Source organism: Hyalella azteca, unplaced genomic scaffold, assembly GCF_000764305.2.
Source record: "Hyalella azteca isolate HAZT.00-mixed unplaced genomic scaffold, Hazt_2.0.2 contig14441, whole genome shotgun sequence".
Classification (NCBI taxonomy): domain Eukaryota; kingdom Metazoa; phylum Arthropoda; class Malacostraca; order Amphipoda; family Hyalellidae; genus Hyalella; species Hyalella azteca.
The window spans coordinates 31738-53394 of NW_025944327.1; the positions used below are offsets into that span (position 1 = coordinate 31738).

The 21657-nt window shown below is 35.3% G+C and overlaps 1 protein-coding gene across 1 annotated transcript in view; it reads right to left on the reverse strand.

Annotated features, from left to right (window-relative positions):
• LOC108664660 (serine/arginine repetitive matrix protein 2) overlaps positions 1–21429 on the reverse strand; it is a 33465-nt gene extending 12036 nt beyond the window's left edge. The window contains exons 1-7 of the mRNA XM_018151323.2: positions 21330–21429; positions 20787–20880; positions 19976–20159; positions 13120–13332; positions 11375–11435; positions 5716–6120; positions 4327–4491 (exon numbers count right to left, since the gene is read on the reverse strand). Of these exons, the coding sequence (XP_018006812.2) occupies positions 4327–4491; positions 5716–6120; positions 11375–11435; positions 13120–13332; positions 19976–20159; positions 20787–20880; positions 21330–21429 (1222 nt within the window). The remainder of the gene's footprint in view (positions 1–4326; positions 4492–5715; positions 6121–11374; positions 11436–13119; positions 13333–19975; positions 20160–20786; positions 20881–21329) is intronic.
• Positions 21430–21657: the final 228 nt, after the last annotated feature.

A 21657-nucleotide genomic window follows, 5' to 3' on the forward strand; every position in this document is an offset into this window, starting at 1 on the left:
ATAAAATTAGTTGTACCTGGCAAAGTTTATTCAATTATCAAGATATGGAGTCAACATCCATGCTAGTGGAAGCACTCAAACTACTCGCAATATATACTAGACGAACAAATACAACGAAATTTTTATTTACGTTTTATAGTGATTTAATAGACAAATAATTCTGGAAGTTAGTTGCGGTTAGATACTGTAGAAATATAGTGGCTCAAATGTAAACAATAAAAATGCTTAACGATGAGACACAGAATTTATTTCTTTAAGAAAAAGAAATGATTATTTCGCTGTGATGGTTAAGATCATGTTCAATGCTTTAAAAATATTTTGTTTATCACAAGTCAAATTGAATAAAATTTAGGAACGTGGATAAATGCTTCGAAAAAAATCAATTCTCAAAAGTTCATTGGTTTGTTCCTCATAATTTAAATCGAGAACCCAGCAACCTCCTGCAACCGAAAGAGAACTTATAATTAGAGCAACGCTAAACAGTGAATAGGAAAGTTTGAATAACGGGATTCGTTCTGGTCTCAAAGCCATGCAAACTGAGTCATTGAATCAAAACTACCAACACCCTTTTTGTCGAGGAGGAAGTACAATATAACATAATACACTGATTGGGACCAACAATCTCTATATTACAGGCAACACGGAGTGTTGCAGAACATGGGATTTATACCAATATCCTAAACTCGTCCACCTTTTCGACGTCACAAGTTTTATTCGTAGCCAACCTGTTGTTTCTTTTTGGCAGAAAAATGTGTCTTTTCTCTTTGCTTTTCAAAACTCGCTAAAAATAACATAGGCAGAGAGGTCGTAACCCCTCAATCGCTAACACTCGTCCAATTCGCCCTCATGATTTTGTTTACAACTTAAATCCGAAGGAAAATGTGTTAACAATGAAATTATAGTGATTCACTAGGGCGGAGAAAATGAAAATCTTGTAAATGGCGGAACAAAGGGAAATGTCAAGCATGCAACACTAACAATAAAATTTGTGCAGTATAAGCTCAAAGTGAAGAGGAAATCTACATTTGTACACAAGCAAGAGCCACAGTTCGATAAGCTATCAGATTAGATTTGTTAGCGATGAATTTTTATAGAGCCTAATTGACAGTCTACCAATGGAAGCGCGAATTGAAATTCTTGATTGCAATAACCAAGTATTAGTTGTATCAATATGAGAGTCACTTGAAATTAATACGAATTCATTCACGCAAAAAAAAAATCGATGCCTGTTATCATCCAATTAAAAACCAGGAATGCTGAAAATTCGTGCGAGATATTGTGTAGGTTGATGAAATTTGTGGTTAACAAAAAAAGGTTCTCAGCACACGCATTATAATTCGTATAAGGCTTTCAAAATATCCCGCTTGATCTTTAAAGTATTGATTTTTCACACAATCAAGGACATGGCTATATTCCAACTATAATTATGGACTGTTAATTGACGGCCAAATTCTTTGTCGCCAGTTTCCGTTAATCATTTTAACTTGGTGATGAAACATTTTTTCCGTCGAAAGGTCATTGAAGAAAAGCAGTGACATATAATTGTGGTAAGTAGCGTTGTCGTAAATCAAGAAGTCATTGTTGTCGTCGATTTAATTTGAGCTGTTGGAGTGCAAGCTAATAAATTTTTAAATGAAGTGAGAGACGTAAAAGTAATGAAAAGGAATTCGTTACAATATCCGTATTGTCAGAAGTAACAGCAGTAGCAAGTTGAGTTGAGGGTGACGACATCAATCGAATATTCTGTTTTTAAACATGTTATAACACTTATTTTCTACGGGTCTGGTATTACGGAGTTGTTGATTAATTGATAATACAATAGAAGAGATAGAAGATCGTAGATATATACGAAGGGCACATTACACCACTCGGGTAACATTAAAACTCAGGTGTAAAATTTTCATGTGAGTCAATACTTCTTGGCTGCGGAGACACAGATCGGTGATAAGACTGGCTGTTGCGGGGAGAAGGTATAAAATTTCGCAGAGAGCCTCCTCGCTCGGTGCTAGCGGCACCTGTAGACGACGAGGGTCGCCGTACTTCGTCAGGCGCGAACTCTTGGCGAGACGTGCGCATTGAACGACCTAGATCATTGAATGCGTGTGACTTTTACAAGTCAAGCAATATTGACACTTGAAAATATGGGAAGAAGGGACTGTATTATCCGTTGCGTGTAATTAACTGAAATTCTACCTGAAATTCTAACGACAGGCGTTCTATGTATAAAGTAGAACATTCATTCGTTTCATCCAATCGAGTCAAATGGTCATGAATGGCAACATTTGGTTAAAATATAAGCAACAAACTTATATTTAAAGCTGATGCCGTAGATGTTTTCCAACACACTCAAATAAGAACAAAATAATTATAAACATTGGCTACATGCAGTTGGCGTGACTCTGAATTTGCTGCCAGTTAATCTCAGAGCTGTGTACGTAAAAACTTCATGGTACGTAAAAAGGTTAAAAAAAGTTGAACAACAACTCAGTTGAGTTGTGTTATCTATGTACCTAATATTTTTAGAGGTACCCCAAAGTTCAATAATATATAAAGATTAGAATAACATTTGGCAAGAATGAAAAGTATTGAATATATCAAATCCTTGTTAAATTTCTTAATAGATGCACGGGCGTTCTTGCAAGCCGCAGAAATGGTTCGACGAAGATACCGTTTAAAATGGCAGAATCTGTAATAATTCTAGAAGCTTTCACAAATAAATTAGATTAGATAAATTAATTATCCTGTGGTTGGACCTGGAAAATGGGAATAAATATTAGACATGAGATCGTCACAGAACGAAAGCAGCACATGAATTTAGAGGTGCGTAATCAACACAGTTCACACTTATAAAATAACAATTAAGGGAAATTCGAGGAGTTAGTCTAAGCTCAGATGGGTCTGAATCACTACTCAACACCATTCTTAACGAATTGTAACAAATAACGAGATTCGAAACGTTCCCCGCGTTGCCATTGGGGTACGATTCCCTAATATTACGTAATCTCCTCGGCTTTTGATTCACTTCATTTACATGTAAATGTTGCTTACAAATGTGCTTGGTGGAAAATGAAACAGATTAGTTCGGAAAAATGTTGGAATTGCTGGTCAAATTTAGTTTTTGAAACAAGACTCCCAACGCACGGGGAACGTGAAAACATTTGGACATGCAAGAGGGAAACAACAAAGGCGTCTAGCATCACGGTATGTAAAATTTGTTGAGCGAATTTCTTAGGTCATTATTGTACTTAGGAACATCTAAGTTCCGAATAAAACATTCGATTGTTCAAAATCTTTTTAGAATTATGAACGTTACAGCTTGTAAATCGGAACAATTATTTTATTCTTCCGTTTTAATTTAGTATAAGATGCTTCTAAAAACCGAAACGATTGTTCACACTTTACATCGGTATCGATGTGAAATAGCCGACCCCACATTGCGTCAAATTAATTTAAGCCACAAAAATTGCTAGAAAAAGTATAATTATGTTAATGAACATCGCCGCATCAGGAGAATTTTTTTTTTCAAATCCTACAAGATGAGATATCACATTCATAAAATGCAAAAACGACGCATAAAAATTCTTTATGCGGGTTGAGAGTTCAAAAACGTCAAATAGCAGTTTTTTTAAACATTGTTAGAGTAGTAAAAAGTCAATCAGGTAAAACCAATTTACAGTTTTTGAGCGAAATTCACATATCACAAAAGTTTGCTGCAAAAACCATTGAATTTCACTGACATTTTCCACAAAAAATTGCACGTTCTACACACCAGTATTGTTTCGTGATAGGGAATATCGAGGCAAGAGTTTTCGGGAGGAAGGACCTCAATTTCTACTTGTTTTCCAATGCTTGGTCGTAATGGGTAGACATCTCAGTCTTGGATAGGGGAGACATTCTGGAAGCTCAGATTGTTTTATACGAATTTCTTGGCATTCAATACTAGCGGAGTGAAGGGTGGAAGTTAATTATTTGAAGAGTTAAAATGTTGGGAGGAGAAGGAGGAATAAGGCAGAAAAATTTTGCAGGAAAAAGCTTTGGGTTTACAGATACAACACATAATTCGAGTTTCGTATGAATAATTTCAATCCGAGGAATCCAGAACAAAGTTGAAGCTCCTTGGTAATAAGAAAAGGTTCTAGTGTACATGGCGTTTTTCCTGTAGGTATCATGCGCATGGATGTTGCATCAGGCAGGTATGTGAAACATTGTAATGTCTTGAGCAGGGCATAAACACAACATCGAATCACGAGAGCTTTTGGTTGGATTGTTGGCCTAGAAAATGAATAGAACAGGGAAAACGGCGGTGGCCAAACAGGGTTGATATACTTCTCGGTTGCGGAGACAAAGATCGCCGAAGTCGATTTCGCTGCGGCGAATGAGGCGAAGGCAGCAGTCGATTATGGTCGGTTTCGAAATCATTTCCACTTGCATCGTTCCGCATTGAAGGCCTTCCAGTCTCCAGTTCGCGGCCCCGCTGCCTCATTGACTGACCTTCGATGAGAGGACCAGGAACGACGACTTACGAGGGCTCTTTATTAATTGCTTTTCATGATGTTCTAAGTTCTTATCAGCTACGTATTTAGTCTCCTTAGCCTAGCTACCTTTTTGTGATATATTCAGAATAATTTTTTTGTAAAAGTGTACTATTACAATCACAACATGTACCCTGCCTTTCAGAATTTACGAGATAAGAGCAATATGACTGGATCTAACCGTGAAAATTGATTTTATCCATGAAATTAAAGGAAATCAAATGTAATTGAATGATTGACTATCCAATGATATAAAAATTTGGATCTAAGGATGAGAATGACTGAAAGATGATCTAAAACCGCATCAGACTAAGCCAAATGAAGTTCGCTAATAAATTATGCCCTGCGGCCTGTTTGCAATCTACTTTGCCTTATCTAGTGCCTCCAACAATTTATTTCATGTAAAAAAAACCTAATACTTTAGTATGAAATCAAAATATAAACCGGTATCTATGTCGATACCAGAAAGAAAGGACCAAAATTGGGACTCAAGACAACACCAAATTTGACAGCGCATTTAGCATTGATTAGCTGAACAACAGCATGGATCAGCAGGGATAAGTTAGGTCAGCAGGGACAACTTTGAGGTAAAGTAGGTTCCTTCAAAATGTACATTCAAAAATTGGGCTCAAAATTGCGTAAAAATTTGGTTGGCTAAGCTATTGGAAATTGGGTGAGCACTAGACAGCACGTTGAAGGCAAACTATCGAAACCTTCACTGCACCTTGTTGAACTAAACTGATAAACTATAGTGCAAATCATCACTGCTCGAAGGAGAGACCTTTTCAGGACGAGAACAACAACAAGCAAGGCGAAGGGAACAATGACAGTAGGGCGGGAGAAAACAATAACTAAATGTAACCAATGTTTGTGTTGGTCATTGATGTGTAAAAGACAGAGAACAGAGCGAACATAAACGAAAACACCGAAGGACATTGCACACACACAAACGAGTAGCTTGATGTGTCTAACCAATTTCACTCTCAAATATGAATGATCTGAATCTGCACATTTATCTGGACACCAATCAGGCACAAAAATCGGTCCTAGTGATAAAAATAAGTTACATCCACAAAATGTCGCTTAATCTTGCGTCATGATGCGATACATGAATGTCGAAGCACGACTTGTTTGAACAGGCAGGCAAAAACATGTGCCAAACGGAGAATTATAAGAACACTACTTCTGAATTGCTGTTGCCGTTGCTGCTGCTGTTGCTGTAGATCAGATCTTCTGTACTGGGATCTGTGAGAACTGGAGTGCAGTTGAACTTGATGCTGTTGAGTTTGGTGATGATTTGACGTATGGGAGGCGGAAGACGGGTAGTGTTGAGTGGATTGTTGACGGTGTAACTGAGGCTGAGGTTGATGCTGAACAGAATTTGATCTTTGATACGTTCTTCTTGGTCTCGGAGAGGCCGGAGTCACTCTATAATTTCCCGCTCTAGACGAGGCATTAAAAGACGGCTCTAATACTGCCGAGGCTACCTCGGCCCAGCGTGGGTACGACCGCGACGGTCTTAGGACAGCGTTGCGACCTCCGACACCGAGATCGCCTTCTTCTGGGGTGGACACTCTCAGCGACTGACCTGGCAACACACTCAGCTGGTTACCCGGACTCTAATTCAACAAAATGTGTTTGAGTCGCCGAAACATGGTATTTTAAAAAGTTACGTTATTTTCTGTTGGTGTATACCTACCTTAATACGACGAGATTTCAATGCTAACGCTCGTCACATTGGGAACAGACCAGGATTACTAATGCCAATACCTCGCGACTAGTACTTTGAAGATTCGCTTATCAAAATTTGCATATGTACCATAATTGTATTCAGATACCAGAATTTTTATTTTCACTATCTCGTGGTAAATTAATTAGAAATTTTTTCAACACAACGAAGAGACTTCGGCCGAGCTTGTTCAACAATATACTTTTAACTACAGCCAAATCATGCTTTCCTGCACCAGTCCCCGCAAGGTCAACATTATCAGTTTTAAGTCGATTAAAATCCCCCTTCACTTCCAACATTAAGAGACGGGCGTCGAATGTTTGGAATTTCTTGTTAGGAACCGCTTCAGTATACAGGGAACATTGATTTAGCTCAAAGAAAATGAGTTCTACGAATATCACGTGGATGCATGTCATAATGAAACATATATTTCCGTGTCCATGTCTTTGATTTTAGCTGATAAGATATTTCTAATTTTATTTCGAGTTGATATGCTAAAATCAGACTAGGATTTCTGTACCCTAAGAAAACGGCTAGTATAGGACAGAATTTTTTATAAGAAACGGTCATTTAAATTGTTTTAGCCATCGACTTGATTTTTTTCCTTCAAGATTTTCCGTAAGTAATAAATTTAGTAAATTTTATGTCCAAGTAATGAAATAACAATGAATGTAATTTAAATGAGAGAATTCATAGTCAATGACATAAAATAGTTTACCGGTATCGAATCTTGTGGAGAGTTAAGAGAACAAACTTCTGTTTACATAAAAAAGCGGCCAACAAAATGAACATGAATGAAACATGAAACTAAACATTTTTTCATTTATATTTGAACCCTTTTCTATCATAAAAATTTGCATGTGCTACTTTATTCTATCGTTTTTTGAAGAAAAGTAGGAACGCTTGGTCTACGAATCAACAAGTACTAACATTTTGTTTTCAAAAAATATGTTCATTGTAACTATCAGACGACAGGAACAAAAACCTAATGTCTATGTGTATTGACTTCGTCAACATTGATGCGAATCCAAGACCCAATCGAATCGAATCACAGACGATCGAATTTAATCAGACAAGTAAATGCTAAAAGTAATTCTTGTTCCAATTTGTTTTGTTCATCTTTCTGGAATTGAAAATTAAAATGATAGTATTATTGAAAATGGAGAAAATGATTGCATTAAAAATTAGTTATGTTTCACGGTAAGTAAGTTTGACTGGGTTGGAGTTATTTTTGCATTTCTAATCCAACAGCATTATGCGTTTATTTTAAAGTCATAAATGCCCCAAACGAAATATGAAACCTTTTTACAACCCGTTTAATCTTATCCCAGAGCTCTAAAATTTTATGGTTATTAAGTTTCATCCTAAAATAACTCGCCGATTCACCCGCGTTCCAAAGGCGTGGCTGGCAATCTCGAGCCCTTTAACATCGTCTGTTCATCGAAAATGAAATACTGCAAGTGTCAGCTAATAAAATTTTCCAGCAGTATTACTAGTACATCTTATTTTAAACTATGTATCCAAAAGACGACTCCACAGTGACGGGTGAACTTCATTACTTTGATAATATGCAAAGAATCTACGGGAATTTAGAAACAGAGTTCAATCGGGCATCAAGAATACTAGGAAAATTTGCAGGGAACAAGATAAATACTAGACTTTTGGTCATATTTGGAAAGTTCCTGATTGGGATCATTAGTTTTCACTGAGTCTTGATCGAAACCAATGAATATGTTAATGAAAATCTATCAATCTCGAATTGAGAACAGTTGTTGAAAATAAACGGCATGATATCAGGACTAAAATCATAAAATTTTCAGTATTTACCTGGGCATTATTCAATTAAACTATGTTATATTTGACATTGGTAGTATACACCAGAGTGGGCTACTGAATCCTTTCAATTGAGAAATCAATCAAAATCGACAAAGTCTTTCATGTTCAATATTTTTTATGATTTGCGACGATTCTTTCCATATTTAATTTGTGAATTCTGAACACACTATTTGGTTTGCAATTTACGGCATTAAATGGGAAAAAGCAAAACTACCCAACATTTACTGGCATACGTACACATAGTTAAAGGAATGTGGAACGCAACGGGTATTTTCTCAGCCAAGGAAGATTCAGCGAGAGGAAATACAAATTTACAGGGTCCAGAAATACACGAGTAAACTGATGGCAAACTTCTGAGAGGTCTTAGATACTTCGAAATTGGAGCGATGGAGACATCGGCCTCCGTTCCAATTGCTGATGGCTCCTAAAAATAAGTTCTTCTGGATCACGGCCGCCACTATCATCGCAGTAACAGACATTGCTGTAGGCACACGTATCGTTGGGAGCAACGTGCAAGCAAACGCCTGATCTGGAGACATTGCTGTGATAGGAGCGGTGGAAGTGACGCTGGTCAGGGTTTGTAGGAGAATTTAGCCGATAACTTCCCCCTTGTCGCGACTTCCGTCGATGCTCTTGCTGCGAGAGACGCCGGAACGAGCTTGTCGACTCGTTCCGACTTTGTCTCAAGGATTGGCCTGCGTGACATTACCATTACCCATACAAAAATCGAAGGCTTGTATGATATGTGTTTCGACTGAGTCGTATTAAAAATCAATATCTCAAGATTATTAGCCAACCACTTGCTGTGCTGAGGCTATGGCGGCACGCAAAAAAAAATCGTACCAGCAAATTAAAAAATCAACTTTTATATTAACAATTGACTAGGGTGACCAGTACTGAATTTGCAGTAAAAATTAAGAGAACCTGGTTAGACATTAATTAATTATTGGCTTCTAGTCAAAAAAGTTCTCACGGGTTGAATTTTGAATAATAGAACATTCGCGGCAAGTCGTGGGTTATCTACTGGTCAGTAATAAGCCCAACATCAGTTAAAACGGCAGACTAAAAATATATAAATATTTAGAATTTAGAATCAGGCTCGTACGTTTTCGCAGCTTAGTTATCGGCTTTTGGTGGCCATCTATTTAACAAACTGGTATTAACTGGTTTTGGAAATAAAGGACACTTCCCACGATAATTTCCTCAAAAAGTCTCGGAAATGGGTAAAATTTACGTATTTATCCAAATTCGACATTATATCTTGAGTTGAATGCTAGGAATGAATTGTTTACAGACGCATGAAAGCGGCTTCTTTGACTGGAGTATTAGTGACGTAAATCACGAAAGTTTATTTGCATTCTCAACACGTGACGATCCTCAACAAGCAAGGCTCATATTTCTTATTTTACCGGTGGGAGGTTCGCAAGGCCCTCACTTAAAACAGTCATTTTATGACTTAAGAACTATCATTATTTGGTTGGTAATAGTAATAATTGTGTGTACCCAAAATATTGTTTTACCATAAAAATTTTTATGATGCACGAGTATATTACTCTAGAAAGTTTTTGAAGGGTTTTAACGAAAGGCTGAAACCATTACACCAAAATTTTTCAATTGGTTTGGATTTATTTGATTAAAATGCTTTTCGTTTTTACTTCCACACTCAATTTATACTTTCTAGTTGCGCATTACGGTTAAATTATTAAGGATATTTTCTTCAGGAACCCCAAACGTTGTCCCTATTTATCCATGAGGATTTCTAAAAAGTTTTAAATTGCATACACGAAACACATTTTTTTAATCACTTATCAAGTATTTCGAAAGAAGGAGTTTGTCTTTTATAATTTTCATTAAAATTTAGTTTTAGAAACCACTGATATGAATTGTTATAGTGGCAGACCGGAAACCGAATTAAAAAAAAATGTTTAGATTTATTCCGAAATTCATTCAATAATATTCACCGAAATTCAATTATATGAAAAAAATAAGGTTTCATCAGTTGAATAAAATCAATGAAGAAGAGAATCATGCGATATAAATTTTTTTGAATTGGAATATTTACCATTACCAATTTTAAATTATTTTCTACTATCTTTGCCTTCCTACCTATTGTATGACAGTCATTATTCAAAATATTTTAAAATTCTTTATTTCTATTATTTTAGATTAAGGCTCTATTTTTTCAACCCAAATAATTGAGATGTTATCAATCAGCTCGCAGTCACACTATACGAGAATTAAATGAATAAATTCGCGCTAATTAAAATCGAAAACACTTAGGCGCTCGACATGGGCGCGGGACGCTATTTCAATGCGTAGCCATGTAATTAGTGACGAGAATTTGCATACAAATTCGTACTCTTAGAGGAGAAAACAAGCTTGTCGCTGAAAATGTTAAAAATCTGCGATATTAACGTTTTTAATTGATTTTGATTTTAAATAATGTTAATTTAATTTTATGAGTGGGGCATCGAAAGCCTTGAGAGAAACAGGAATCAGGCGCGATAATATCATTTTAATTATGATTAAAGGTGGTCTTTAAATTATTTATTGCTACCAAAAATGTAGCATTTTTATATTTTCCAATGGTTATGGCAGACAAGTAATTAGCAATGTTTATCAAGTCCTAAGTAACGCGATGTTTAGTTGCTCACATTTTAATGATGAATAGTTATGATGATGTTTATCACATAAATGTTTTTGACACCAACAAATGACACAACAAAGAGGACGACTGACGTAGAAAGTTATGTTCAAAGTCAAATGCAGTGTTTTCGTTATATTACAAAAACATGCAAAAAAATTATACAAAACAACATAGTTTTATTGATACTGGCAGGCTGATCAAAATATTGTCAAAAATCTGTAGAAACTGTTATGAATTTAGGTTATAATGAAAAATGTCTTAGATGTTAGTAAGAAATATAAGAGCTTAGATGACCGACAACACAATATAACCATACAAGCTGATAGCATAAATAGTAAACTGAAAATTTTACATGAATATTATTCTCATCTCGATACACTTAACTAATAGAACACAGGCGACTTAAACGAAGGAAAAAACTTTTTCAAAATTCTACAGTAGTGCTAAAAAAGCAGCAGCACTGGAGAAAAATAATTTTAAACAAAAATTATGGAATTAGGCGAAAAATCACTGGCACTCTGCAAAATTTTTCAAACAAAACTGTCCGTTCCATTGTGAAAAAAATTGATTTACCTTTCACATTAGCGACTCATGGAAAGGTTCAGGCAGATGCAGACAAGAAAAACTTACTTTTCCTGATACGAGTTGGAGCCGCGAGGCGTTTAGAAGAACCCACGGACTCTACCTCAGCCTGCACAAGTCAAACGATCGGGGACCATACTTTCAAAACTCGCTAAGTGAACGCAAGTACTTACGCACTATTTTCTTGTTTATGATTGGTGGATTTTGCTTGAAAAGCCGTCAATGATTGGCGGATGAACTTACGATCTCTTGATTTTTATTGAAAGTATAGGCCCTGAGTTGCAGCAGTTCGGTTAATATTACTGGAGGTAGGATTGCCGTAAGAATTACTTTTTGGAGAGGAAATAGGCTCAATTTATATCTGTAAATAAAAATTTTAAGTTGTCCTGTTTTAGGTTTAAAGATGTCAGATTAGTCATTTTTAATTTTCAATCACCTTTGATTTGACCTCGAGTAGTAGTTGTTTTAATCATCATTGTTTCAGCTGACCTTGCAGTAGAGATGCGTTTATTGACAGATCGTGAGCATATTTGCGATGTGAAATGGCAGGAAATTGTGTGGTGTTATAGTAATTATTTCGTGTGTCAATTTGTTTATTATTAAAATACTTTTTATTTTAGTTAGGTATTTCCAAAACGTTATTATGTTTATTTCAAGAAAGCCTCCATTCCTGGATTCTGAACTTAGAATTGATCGATTGCCAACTGACTTAAAGTAAAGGATTGAAAGTAATTAAAAGATCAAAACACATGGTTAGAGTTTTAGGTTTGTTATGTAGGCTTGATAAACTTCTGTGAAATTTGTCAGCATTATTTTTTGTTAATTGTACTCGTATTTATTTTAAACAGCTTGTTCATTGAAAATCCTTGTTCCAGTAAATTTGTGGGTTTGACGGACGATCATGGGCTCTAGTTGAGGTGAAATACTTGGGATCGTTATTTAAGTGACAGACAAATAACTAATAGACCGTAGATTTATTTAATACTAATAGTAATGCTTTTAATGTTCATAAATGACACGAAATAGATCTGTAACGTTAGTTCCTATGTTTTGTAAAAAATATCCATGATCGCTTTTTAAAAGTTACGAAAATAAAATCTGTTCATAGAACATTAAAAAAGTAGAGAGAATATCAAAAAAGAATATTGAAAAGTTTCAGGATTTGAACTACCTATGAATTCGGGCCTGAATTTTATGATTTTTGGCGCATGTTTCTGGTTCCGTGTAAATGTTTCAGTTCATACATGTTAAGTCTACCAAAGGGCATTATCCTGTATGGGCATATTTTTCTTGAGAATACGACCAATATTTTTACCCATTAAATTAGTGGTTCCCTAATTTCTAAAGATTATTAACTCAAATATGCAATTCCACAACATAACTTTGTTACACGAATATTACCACAGCTGATTCACATTCCTCAGAGGTCATCTTTCTACTCCCCCGGATATGAAAAAATTGCTGCCATGGGCTTGTTAACCCCAGTTTTGGAATCAATAAACCATAAACCATATTAAAACAATATTAAAGACAATAATAGCTGTAAATAAATGCTTCGCATTGGCAACTCCCTTACAATCCCACGCGGTTAACAATCTCAATGATTTTACTCACGACAACTTGGTCTTCTTAACATCAACTGGCCCGAATCCATTCTTTAGTGTAGAAGCAAACTTAAAAATGTTCTCACATCCTTCTCATCATTTGATGCGCTTCAATGGATGCAAATATACATCCATTGATGAACATTTGCATCAATGTTACATGGAAATATTTATTTTACAAGCACGTACCGTGGTCCGTATGGCGTTGAGAGGCCCATCGGGGTCTGGTGGCATTATACTGGCCCGCCGTACGGACACAGAGATGCCATTTTTGGCCGTAATCTCCGTTTCGCTGTCTCGGTCTACGTCGTCTTCAGCCGCAGTGTCGATCTCCAGATCGTCGGGACTGTCTTCCAAGATCTCCACGGTCTCTTCGGTCGGTGATCCCGCCAAACTGCTGTCCTAAAGACCAAAAAATATTCTCTCATAACTTGAAATTGCAGAAATGTTGAGACAAGCTCGGGAATTTAACTGGTCATATTAACAAATTAGCATCTGGAAAATTTTAATTTGACTGTTGATGATATTAACATTACACTCGTTATCCATTCTATAGCTTCAATCGTACTCGACTTAAGCCAGTTATAAATTAAACGGCAAACAATTGAAAGATAACACGACAATTTTATAAGAAACATCAACATTTAGCCATTTATGTTGAGGTTCATTGCAAAGCACGCATGCAAAAATGTTTTTTATAAAAAATTTTTACGAGACTCTTGGTGGCGTTGAAGACAAAAAATTTTCCCTTTACAATACACTAACCTATAAAAAAATTTCTCTTACAATACAGTAACCTTTGGCCATTACTGGAAAAATCATATCAAGTTATGATGGCTTTATGCATTTTCATGTCCTTACTAAAAATTTATTTCAAAGGATTTCAACCAAATTTTAGCATTAATTGGCAAGCATTGGAATTATGAAACGAATCCTGAGCATTTAAATTTTTCATAGCATTCATATATACAGGTCACATTCAGAGACAGAATAATGTTGATGCATTCTATGAAATTCAACAGAAGGAATAAGTCATAGTTTAAAATTGTGTAATTATGGCGTAAAAATGTCGTAATTTTATCAGAAAGCAAGTGAAAATGTGTCATCAGGAAAGACTATTGACATCCAAGGAAACTGCGTTTCATTAGTTCGCAACAAAAACCAGTCTACATAATAGTATAATGAATTGAATTGGAAAGTATTTTGGAAAAGAACAATGAAGTAGAGGAGAATTCTTAATGTTATTCACAGATTAATACATACTATTGTAATTACATTGATTTAAATTTTCATTTATTAAGTCTGTATTATTTTTGGGTTAAAAATAATTCATGCACGATGCATGTTCGATTTAAAGCCCAGTGTATAATTAACAGTATTATTTACTACGACATAATTTATACAAATTAGGAGTTAAAGGAGCGAAACTTTAAGCAGGTAATACATAAAAAGCTATGGAGCCAGCTTTAAACTAAATATAAATTTTTTCATTTTTTTGCCTCACAATTAGTTGCATCACCGAACTCCACTAAGCACCGCACTCCACAGCACCGCCCTCCACAGCACCGCACTCCACAGCACCGCACTCCACAGCACCGCACTCCACAGCACCGCACTCCACAGCACAAACAAAAATATTTATTCAAAAATATTCGGCATAGAATAGGAATCAGCAGCAGTTGGGAGTTCAAATGCGTGATAAAGAAGATAGAACTGGGCACTCCTACGGCGTTCCTTCGATGCAATAAGGACTCGTCTAATTTGTATAGCTGGTGCCACTACCTAAATTTTTGACTAGGTATGTATTGGTAGCATATGTGTATTACAAATGTAATCCCCAGTTGCTTTTAAACGATGCTTGCCTTATGAAGGTTTCAGTACATTCAGTTATAAAATTTTTAACTGTGATGAATCATTAACAGATAGAAAAACATCAGCGGCACAGATTTTATCAGAACACCTTTTGGGATAAATGATGAAGGTTTTATGCTCCTTCAGTCAATGGAACACCGATACCTTAATAATATTATTAGAATGTCTGTTAGGTTGGGGTTAAAAGAGCTTATATATGACCGTGCAATCTGAATTAACAATTTTTAAAGTTGAATACGAATTTTACATATATACATGTACAGTACATCAAGAAAAAAAAGCATATTTACACAAAATACACTGTATACTACAACTTTCTCTTCATATAAACCGTATAAACAACTTCCTCTTCATATAACACATTCACTGAATTAAATTTATATTTAGGCATAAAATGGATTTAGGCTAACCAATTTAAACAATACAAGACATCGATGAAAAATAATACCGTTTTTTTCCCTAAATCATCCAGCTTATGAAAATGAATTTCTTAAGCGAAATCTCAACTCTTGCATAGACGATTAACCAGTGAATTAAATCCTAATATAAATTAATTTACGTTGAACAAATACTTTGAAAACAAATTGTCATAATCAAAACCTGTTGAATACTTTGTTATAATAAATAATTAAATTTTATCTTAAGACATAAATAGCCACCTAAAATTGCAATGGTATAAGGATGTACATGAATCGAAATAAGGAAAAAAAAGATCGCACAACAGCTAACATTGTATACGTTATAAGAATCTTAATTCCAGTTAACAACATTAACGATAATTAATTATGCTAAAAAGTCGCATATTTGGCATTCGAATGTGAACTAATTTAATACATCCAATCTTTGCAACTCACGCAGTCTCGTAGCACATTGAACTGTAAACGCGAGTTTCGCATTTTCGGCCAAAATAAATTTCTATCTATTTGAATCCTGGCTGATGCCAGCGAGCAGCCCGACCAATCGAAATTCTCAACCATGCAAATAAAAATAACTATTTTCGTAAATCAAATTATTCACATCTTTGGCAAAAATATGAATTAACCATAAATGACAGGCAGAAAAATGGGAAGAATATTTGTAATTAGTTTTGTTTTATAAATTGCTGCTGAATTTGAGATGAAGTAAGAAAAAAATTATATCGTTATAGTCATAACAAACAAGTTAACTCTTTATCTATTACAAGGCAAATTTTTCCTAGAAAGCATATTTATATCCATTTTATCGACAACGCTGAACATTTACCATGCATTTAATGCTACCCTTTAGCGACTGGAAATCGGAAAGGAAGACATGAAACATGACATGAAGTTACAAAAATTCTTGCAAATCAACGTTTATGAATTCAAATAAAATGGCAAATTCAATTCGATAAATAATTATACTTTCTTACACGGAAAGCAGAAACAATGTTTATTTTCATTTAAGAGAAGTAATTAAAGATTTATACGCGTGATTTAACAACTAATAAATTTTTAAGAAATATTAGAAAGATTAATACGATGGTGGGTGCGTTATACTGCTTTATACAATCAAGAGTCACACAAAAGAATTAGAAACGCTTCGATGATAGTTACACATGACGAATGATACCAACATCAGTCTCCCGTTTTGACGCCGATTTACTAAGAAAGATGCGAACAAATTATTTTATCAATACCTGTACCATAATAAAATTACTTAATCGCCTCGCATGACTTTATTTTCACGATATTATTTAGGCGGTTTTTAGGCATAGTTCGTGGTAAATTGTGAATAGAGTTTTCCATTAATTGGAAGAATGCGTAGATTGATTATCAAATATTCGCGAGTTTCAATTTTATACAATAAATTCAAATGGACTTCAGAGAGCCGTGAATACAAATTTCAGGATATGAATAATATTTAGAGCATTGAAAATTAACAAACTAATCGCTCCTTGAGTTTGTTGAGGAACTTTTATTGATGGACCTGGGTATCAACTTTGAAGCAAGTCATTCAATTAATTTCTACTACTTTAGATTTGATAGCGTTTCTTATTAGCAAAAACTGCACACTCCCGTTAATTTTTGAATTTGTACCAAATTAAACAACTTCAAGGGTGAACTTGAAATGCTAGAAACATCATAAAAAATCATTGGGACACAAATTACCATTTTGGCTTTGATAAGCAAGCTAATTTATTTGCCCTTTTTCTTATTTCACGCTATTCCTCATTATTCCATAGCATTCATTTCTTATCATTTGTATTCTAATGTTTAGGAATTGTTCATCAATAATTTGCATTAGTATTGCTCGCCTGATAGACAAGTAAGTTTTAATTACTGATGACTGGAATTAAAAACAAAAAACAAGCTTTGTTTGCAACCAAGCACAAACATGATTCGTTAACTCTTTCCAAACACACGATAAAATATATCAAACAGGATCACCGTTATCGGGATGATTACGAAGCTATGCCATGCATGTTCGTTGCCTGCATGTCACTAGGGACTATAGCGTCAAACGCGGAAGACTGATGTTGGTAGGACGAGTATTGAAAGGCTTACGAGTATTGAAAGGTTTGCGAGTATTGAAAGGTTTGCGAGTATTGAAAGGTTTGCGAGTATTGAAAGGTTTGCGACCTGCCTCAGGAGTGTTAGGTGGCGGCACGATACTAGGGGTTGACGAGTCGACTTCTACAGGGGGATCATCTTCGTCATCTATTGTGAGGTCAGCGTGTCTACTAGCTTTGGTGACAGCAACAGCCGCAGCCTCCCCCAAGATGATCTTTGTCTCGGATACTTTCCGACTAAGGATGCTTGCGAAGATGGATGATATGGGTTCAGGCTCTTTCTGAGTAATGGACGAGCCATCAGCTGCCACAATTTTGGTCTCGGAGTGTTTACGAATTAGGGTCGCTGCGATATCGGCGATAGTAGCGGTGTTGGTAGTAGCAGACACATTAACAGTGGACACAATCTGAGTGAGTTCAGAATCGGTGATGATCTTGGTACGAGAAGATTCTCTACTAGGTTTAGGTTTGATGGTCGAAGTTTTGGGTACTAGTTCCAGGCTGGAGAGGGTGGACTGAACTATTGTGGGGCTAGGCAGACTATCTGGACATCGGTACTGAAATACCCAATCAGGGTCGTCCTTGCTGATCACAGATACCTGTTCAAACACTCCAGTTACAAACTCAGTACATTCGTTACACATTGCAATGATTTTAAGGAACTACGTAATAGTTGAAAAACAGATTTCGACGGCGACATATTGGAGACAAACAATATACAACGAAACGAAGCATAGCAAACGAAATTCCACATACCGAGATATCTCATACTGCAATATAATAGAAAATAATGCTAAATATTGTCTAATCGTAAAATCATACTTAAATGAGTGAAGAGAATGCATACTTCCAACTTTGGAACTTTTCAGATGAACTAATTGAAGCGCGATTAGAGAAAATATCTACATGGTTAAATGTATTACATCTAAGAATTTCTTTCTATTGGAATGACAAAAAAGAGGTTTTCGAATACCTACAAAATATTGAAGCTTAATATATCACTTTTATAGTAATCGCGAGGGAAATATTTTACGCTTCGATCTCGCACAGAATTTGAGCTTAAAACTCCATTCCTCGCGCATAAATTCTAAGTATTTCAATACATACATGTATATAATTTCCAGAAAATGAGCCGATTTATCGAAAATTTAATAACATGTGTTTATGAGCATTCCACACCTATTTCCTCATGAAGTGTATTTCAGCCTCGCTTTTCACTTATCCAGTATTTTATGAACGATCCGGTTTCCTGAGTTTACAGTATAATCTAGCGAAATTTTATGCATGAATAATGCTGAAAAAATTATTCATGCCATGTTTCCTTTCACAAATTCCAGGTTCTTATGAGAACGGACAATATTAAATTGATTTCTTTGTTTAATATAAACAACATTTTGAAGTTTATGGCTGGTAGCAGTACCTATTTCCTCATGAAGTGTATTTCAGCCTCGCTTTCACTTATCCAGTATTTTCTGAACGATCTGGTTTCCTAAGTTTACAGTATAATCAAGCGAAATTTTAAGCATGAATAATGATGAAAAAATTCTTCATGCCATATTTCCTTTCACAAATTCCAGCTTATTAAGTGGTGAAATAAGTTGTGGAATTAATTTCATACGCGAAAAATATATTTTAGTAAGAAAATTGACCAGAAATTTTCACTCGATATAGTTGATTGGCTTCATGAATTAATGAATAGCGAAATTGATTTGAATTTTATGAATTCAATTTTTGTTTCATTTCCAGAACTCTCTCGTTTTAGATTAATAAAAAAATGTTTAAGTTCTAAAACCGATGCAGGAGTATAATATGCATCAATTTTTAATTTATTTAGAGTCCAGAATAACAACGATAAAATCGAGCGATGACTCACCTTGAATGTCAACATGTTGGTAAATATTCACTCCTATCAAAGACATAAATACAGAAGAATCAATTCACATTATGTACTGCAAACTTGCTTAAATAAAAAAAACTGTTTTCATAGTTTTAATCAAGTTTCATTTATATATTGAGATGCAACAACAGTTCATTGGAAAATAAATTCAGTTCAGTTGAAAAATTTCCTTAAAAAATTTCTCAGTAAAAATAAAAGGGAATATTATCTCAAAAATACCAACTTTTTCCTACATAACACCTAGTTTACTAAAACTATGGAAAAAACATGCGGCCCGAAAATTTCAAAAGCATTTTGCAAAAAAGAGTCTCAAATAGGAAAAAAATTCTCCTAAGAAAATATTTAAAGAATAAATCTCAATCACACATCAAGGAACAACAATATGGATGTACAATTTCTTGATATCGACAACGCTGACGAAAATAATAATCATAACGTAATAATTGTAATCTCGAATCCTCTTGAAAACTTTAATAAATTTCATGAAAACAACGGAATGCAATAAGCAAACGAACTTCATAAATTACTGATCCTGCCTGAAAAAAAGTCCATACAGAAGTATGTGGAGATGAGCGCAATGGCGAAAATATATATAAAAAACGAAAAGCACATGAACCTGAGCGCCGTGAACGAAGTAAAAAAAACTGAACAATTTGATCGTGATCGCTTGATGAAAACAATTATTATATGGTTTGTAGAGAAAATCAATAACAAAACATCAATAATAAATCAACATATTCACACACCTGCTGGATGAGCTGGTCTTTGCTAGACGGCGCGTCGCGCTCGCCTTTGGACGCCCGACTTGATTTGCGTGACGCCGGCCCGGCGCTGTCCCCGCCCGTACGGCTCTTGACGCTCGTCTGCGCGGTGTCTTCGCGCTTCACGCCTCCGCCCGCCTCAACATCGCGGCCTTTGGCCCACAGCCGCCTCATGTGTACACAAGTGGTACGGCTTAATTATCTAATTATTACTCACCAGCCATCTGACGTTGATTAAATCTTGCTTCAACAAAATCAACCAACTCGGAATTAATTTATATTTCTTAGCGTCGTTTGTCTAGTGCCTGGTATTAATTAGTTTAATTTATCAAAAGAGAAAAAAATAAACCATTAGTTAGTTATTAAGTCATTAGTCATTAATAAAGTCTAGTTAGTAATAAATCACCAGCCACGAGTCAAGTCGTTAGTTCATCTTTAAAAAGTTCGTGTTGAAATTAAATTAATTTTTAATAAGTTGAACATTGATACGATCAATTTTGGTTTAGTTTCTAAGTTTTCACATACGATCAATTTTGGTACTGCACGCGGTATAAATACCGAGTGCAGTACCAAGATGAATATGTGACTTGCGTGGGCTTGTGTTGATCACTCGTAAGTTAATAGCTGGTTTTTGCGAAAGCACATTTTAATATTTTGATGACCTCTTTCTGACCTCTTAAGGATAAAGTGTTTCAGTAATTTTGGTTTCTTTCAACAAAATTTTGAGTTTTTTTTTTTTTGTAACAGAGTTTTACTGACACCTGAGCACCTGGTTTAGCTTGACACGTATGTTCACCTGGCAAGAAAGGCAGAGGCTCCTATGCACATCAGAGGTAATAAGGTGGCCAGGATGATGGCTGCAATGATGTAGTGCTGTGACAACCCTTCATCTGTGACAGAGAAACGAAAAACTCGTTATAATTTCAACATTGTAATTTCACTACATCAATTGATTTCGCCTCACTTCAGCTCGTACATTCAATTAGATTCATCATTGTTGATCAATAAGTGTCTTGTAAAACTGTTGAAGGCTGGTCACATACATGCATGAAAAGGACACAATTTTGTAACTAGGTAATTTTATGATAATAAGGCATAGAAAATACATAATAACTTACTATAAGAGTACAAATACTTGGTTGATTTATTCATTAATATAATTATTGTTCATAAGTCTTCACATAACTCATGCTTTTTTTGCCTAGCCCTTCTTTTTATATTAATTCTACAAAGCGTTATGGTCAATATTTTATGACGGTTATAATACATTTCCCCTTTTTTTCAATTAGCTCAGTAATAAGCATAAAAAGTGTTGAACTTCGAAACGAATCTTACTGACGTTGTAGCTGCGCAACTCGGGCTTCTTTTATTTGCCCAGGGTTCCGCTGGTAACAAGCGAGGCGAGCTGCCTTCGCTTTAGGTATTCTTTTACTGAGCATGGTTTGAAGTGGCCATTGAATCGCGTATCGTAATTTTTAATTAGTTATTTGTACCTAAGGCCCAGATTATCACAAGCTGCTTTCCATCTCGTTGCACACTAGTTGGTGTTGCGTGCTGAATTTCTGCTGAATTATGTCTTGGCCTCAATTTGAGTGGCGGGTAAGGAAGTTTTGTATACTCGTATGACTTAGTTTCTATGGTTGCCTCCTGTTTACCTCCTATGGTTA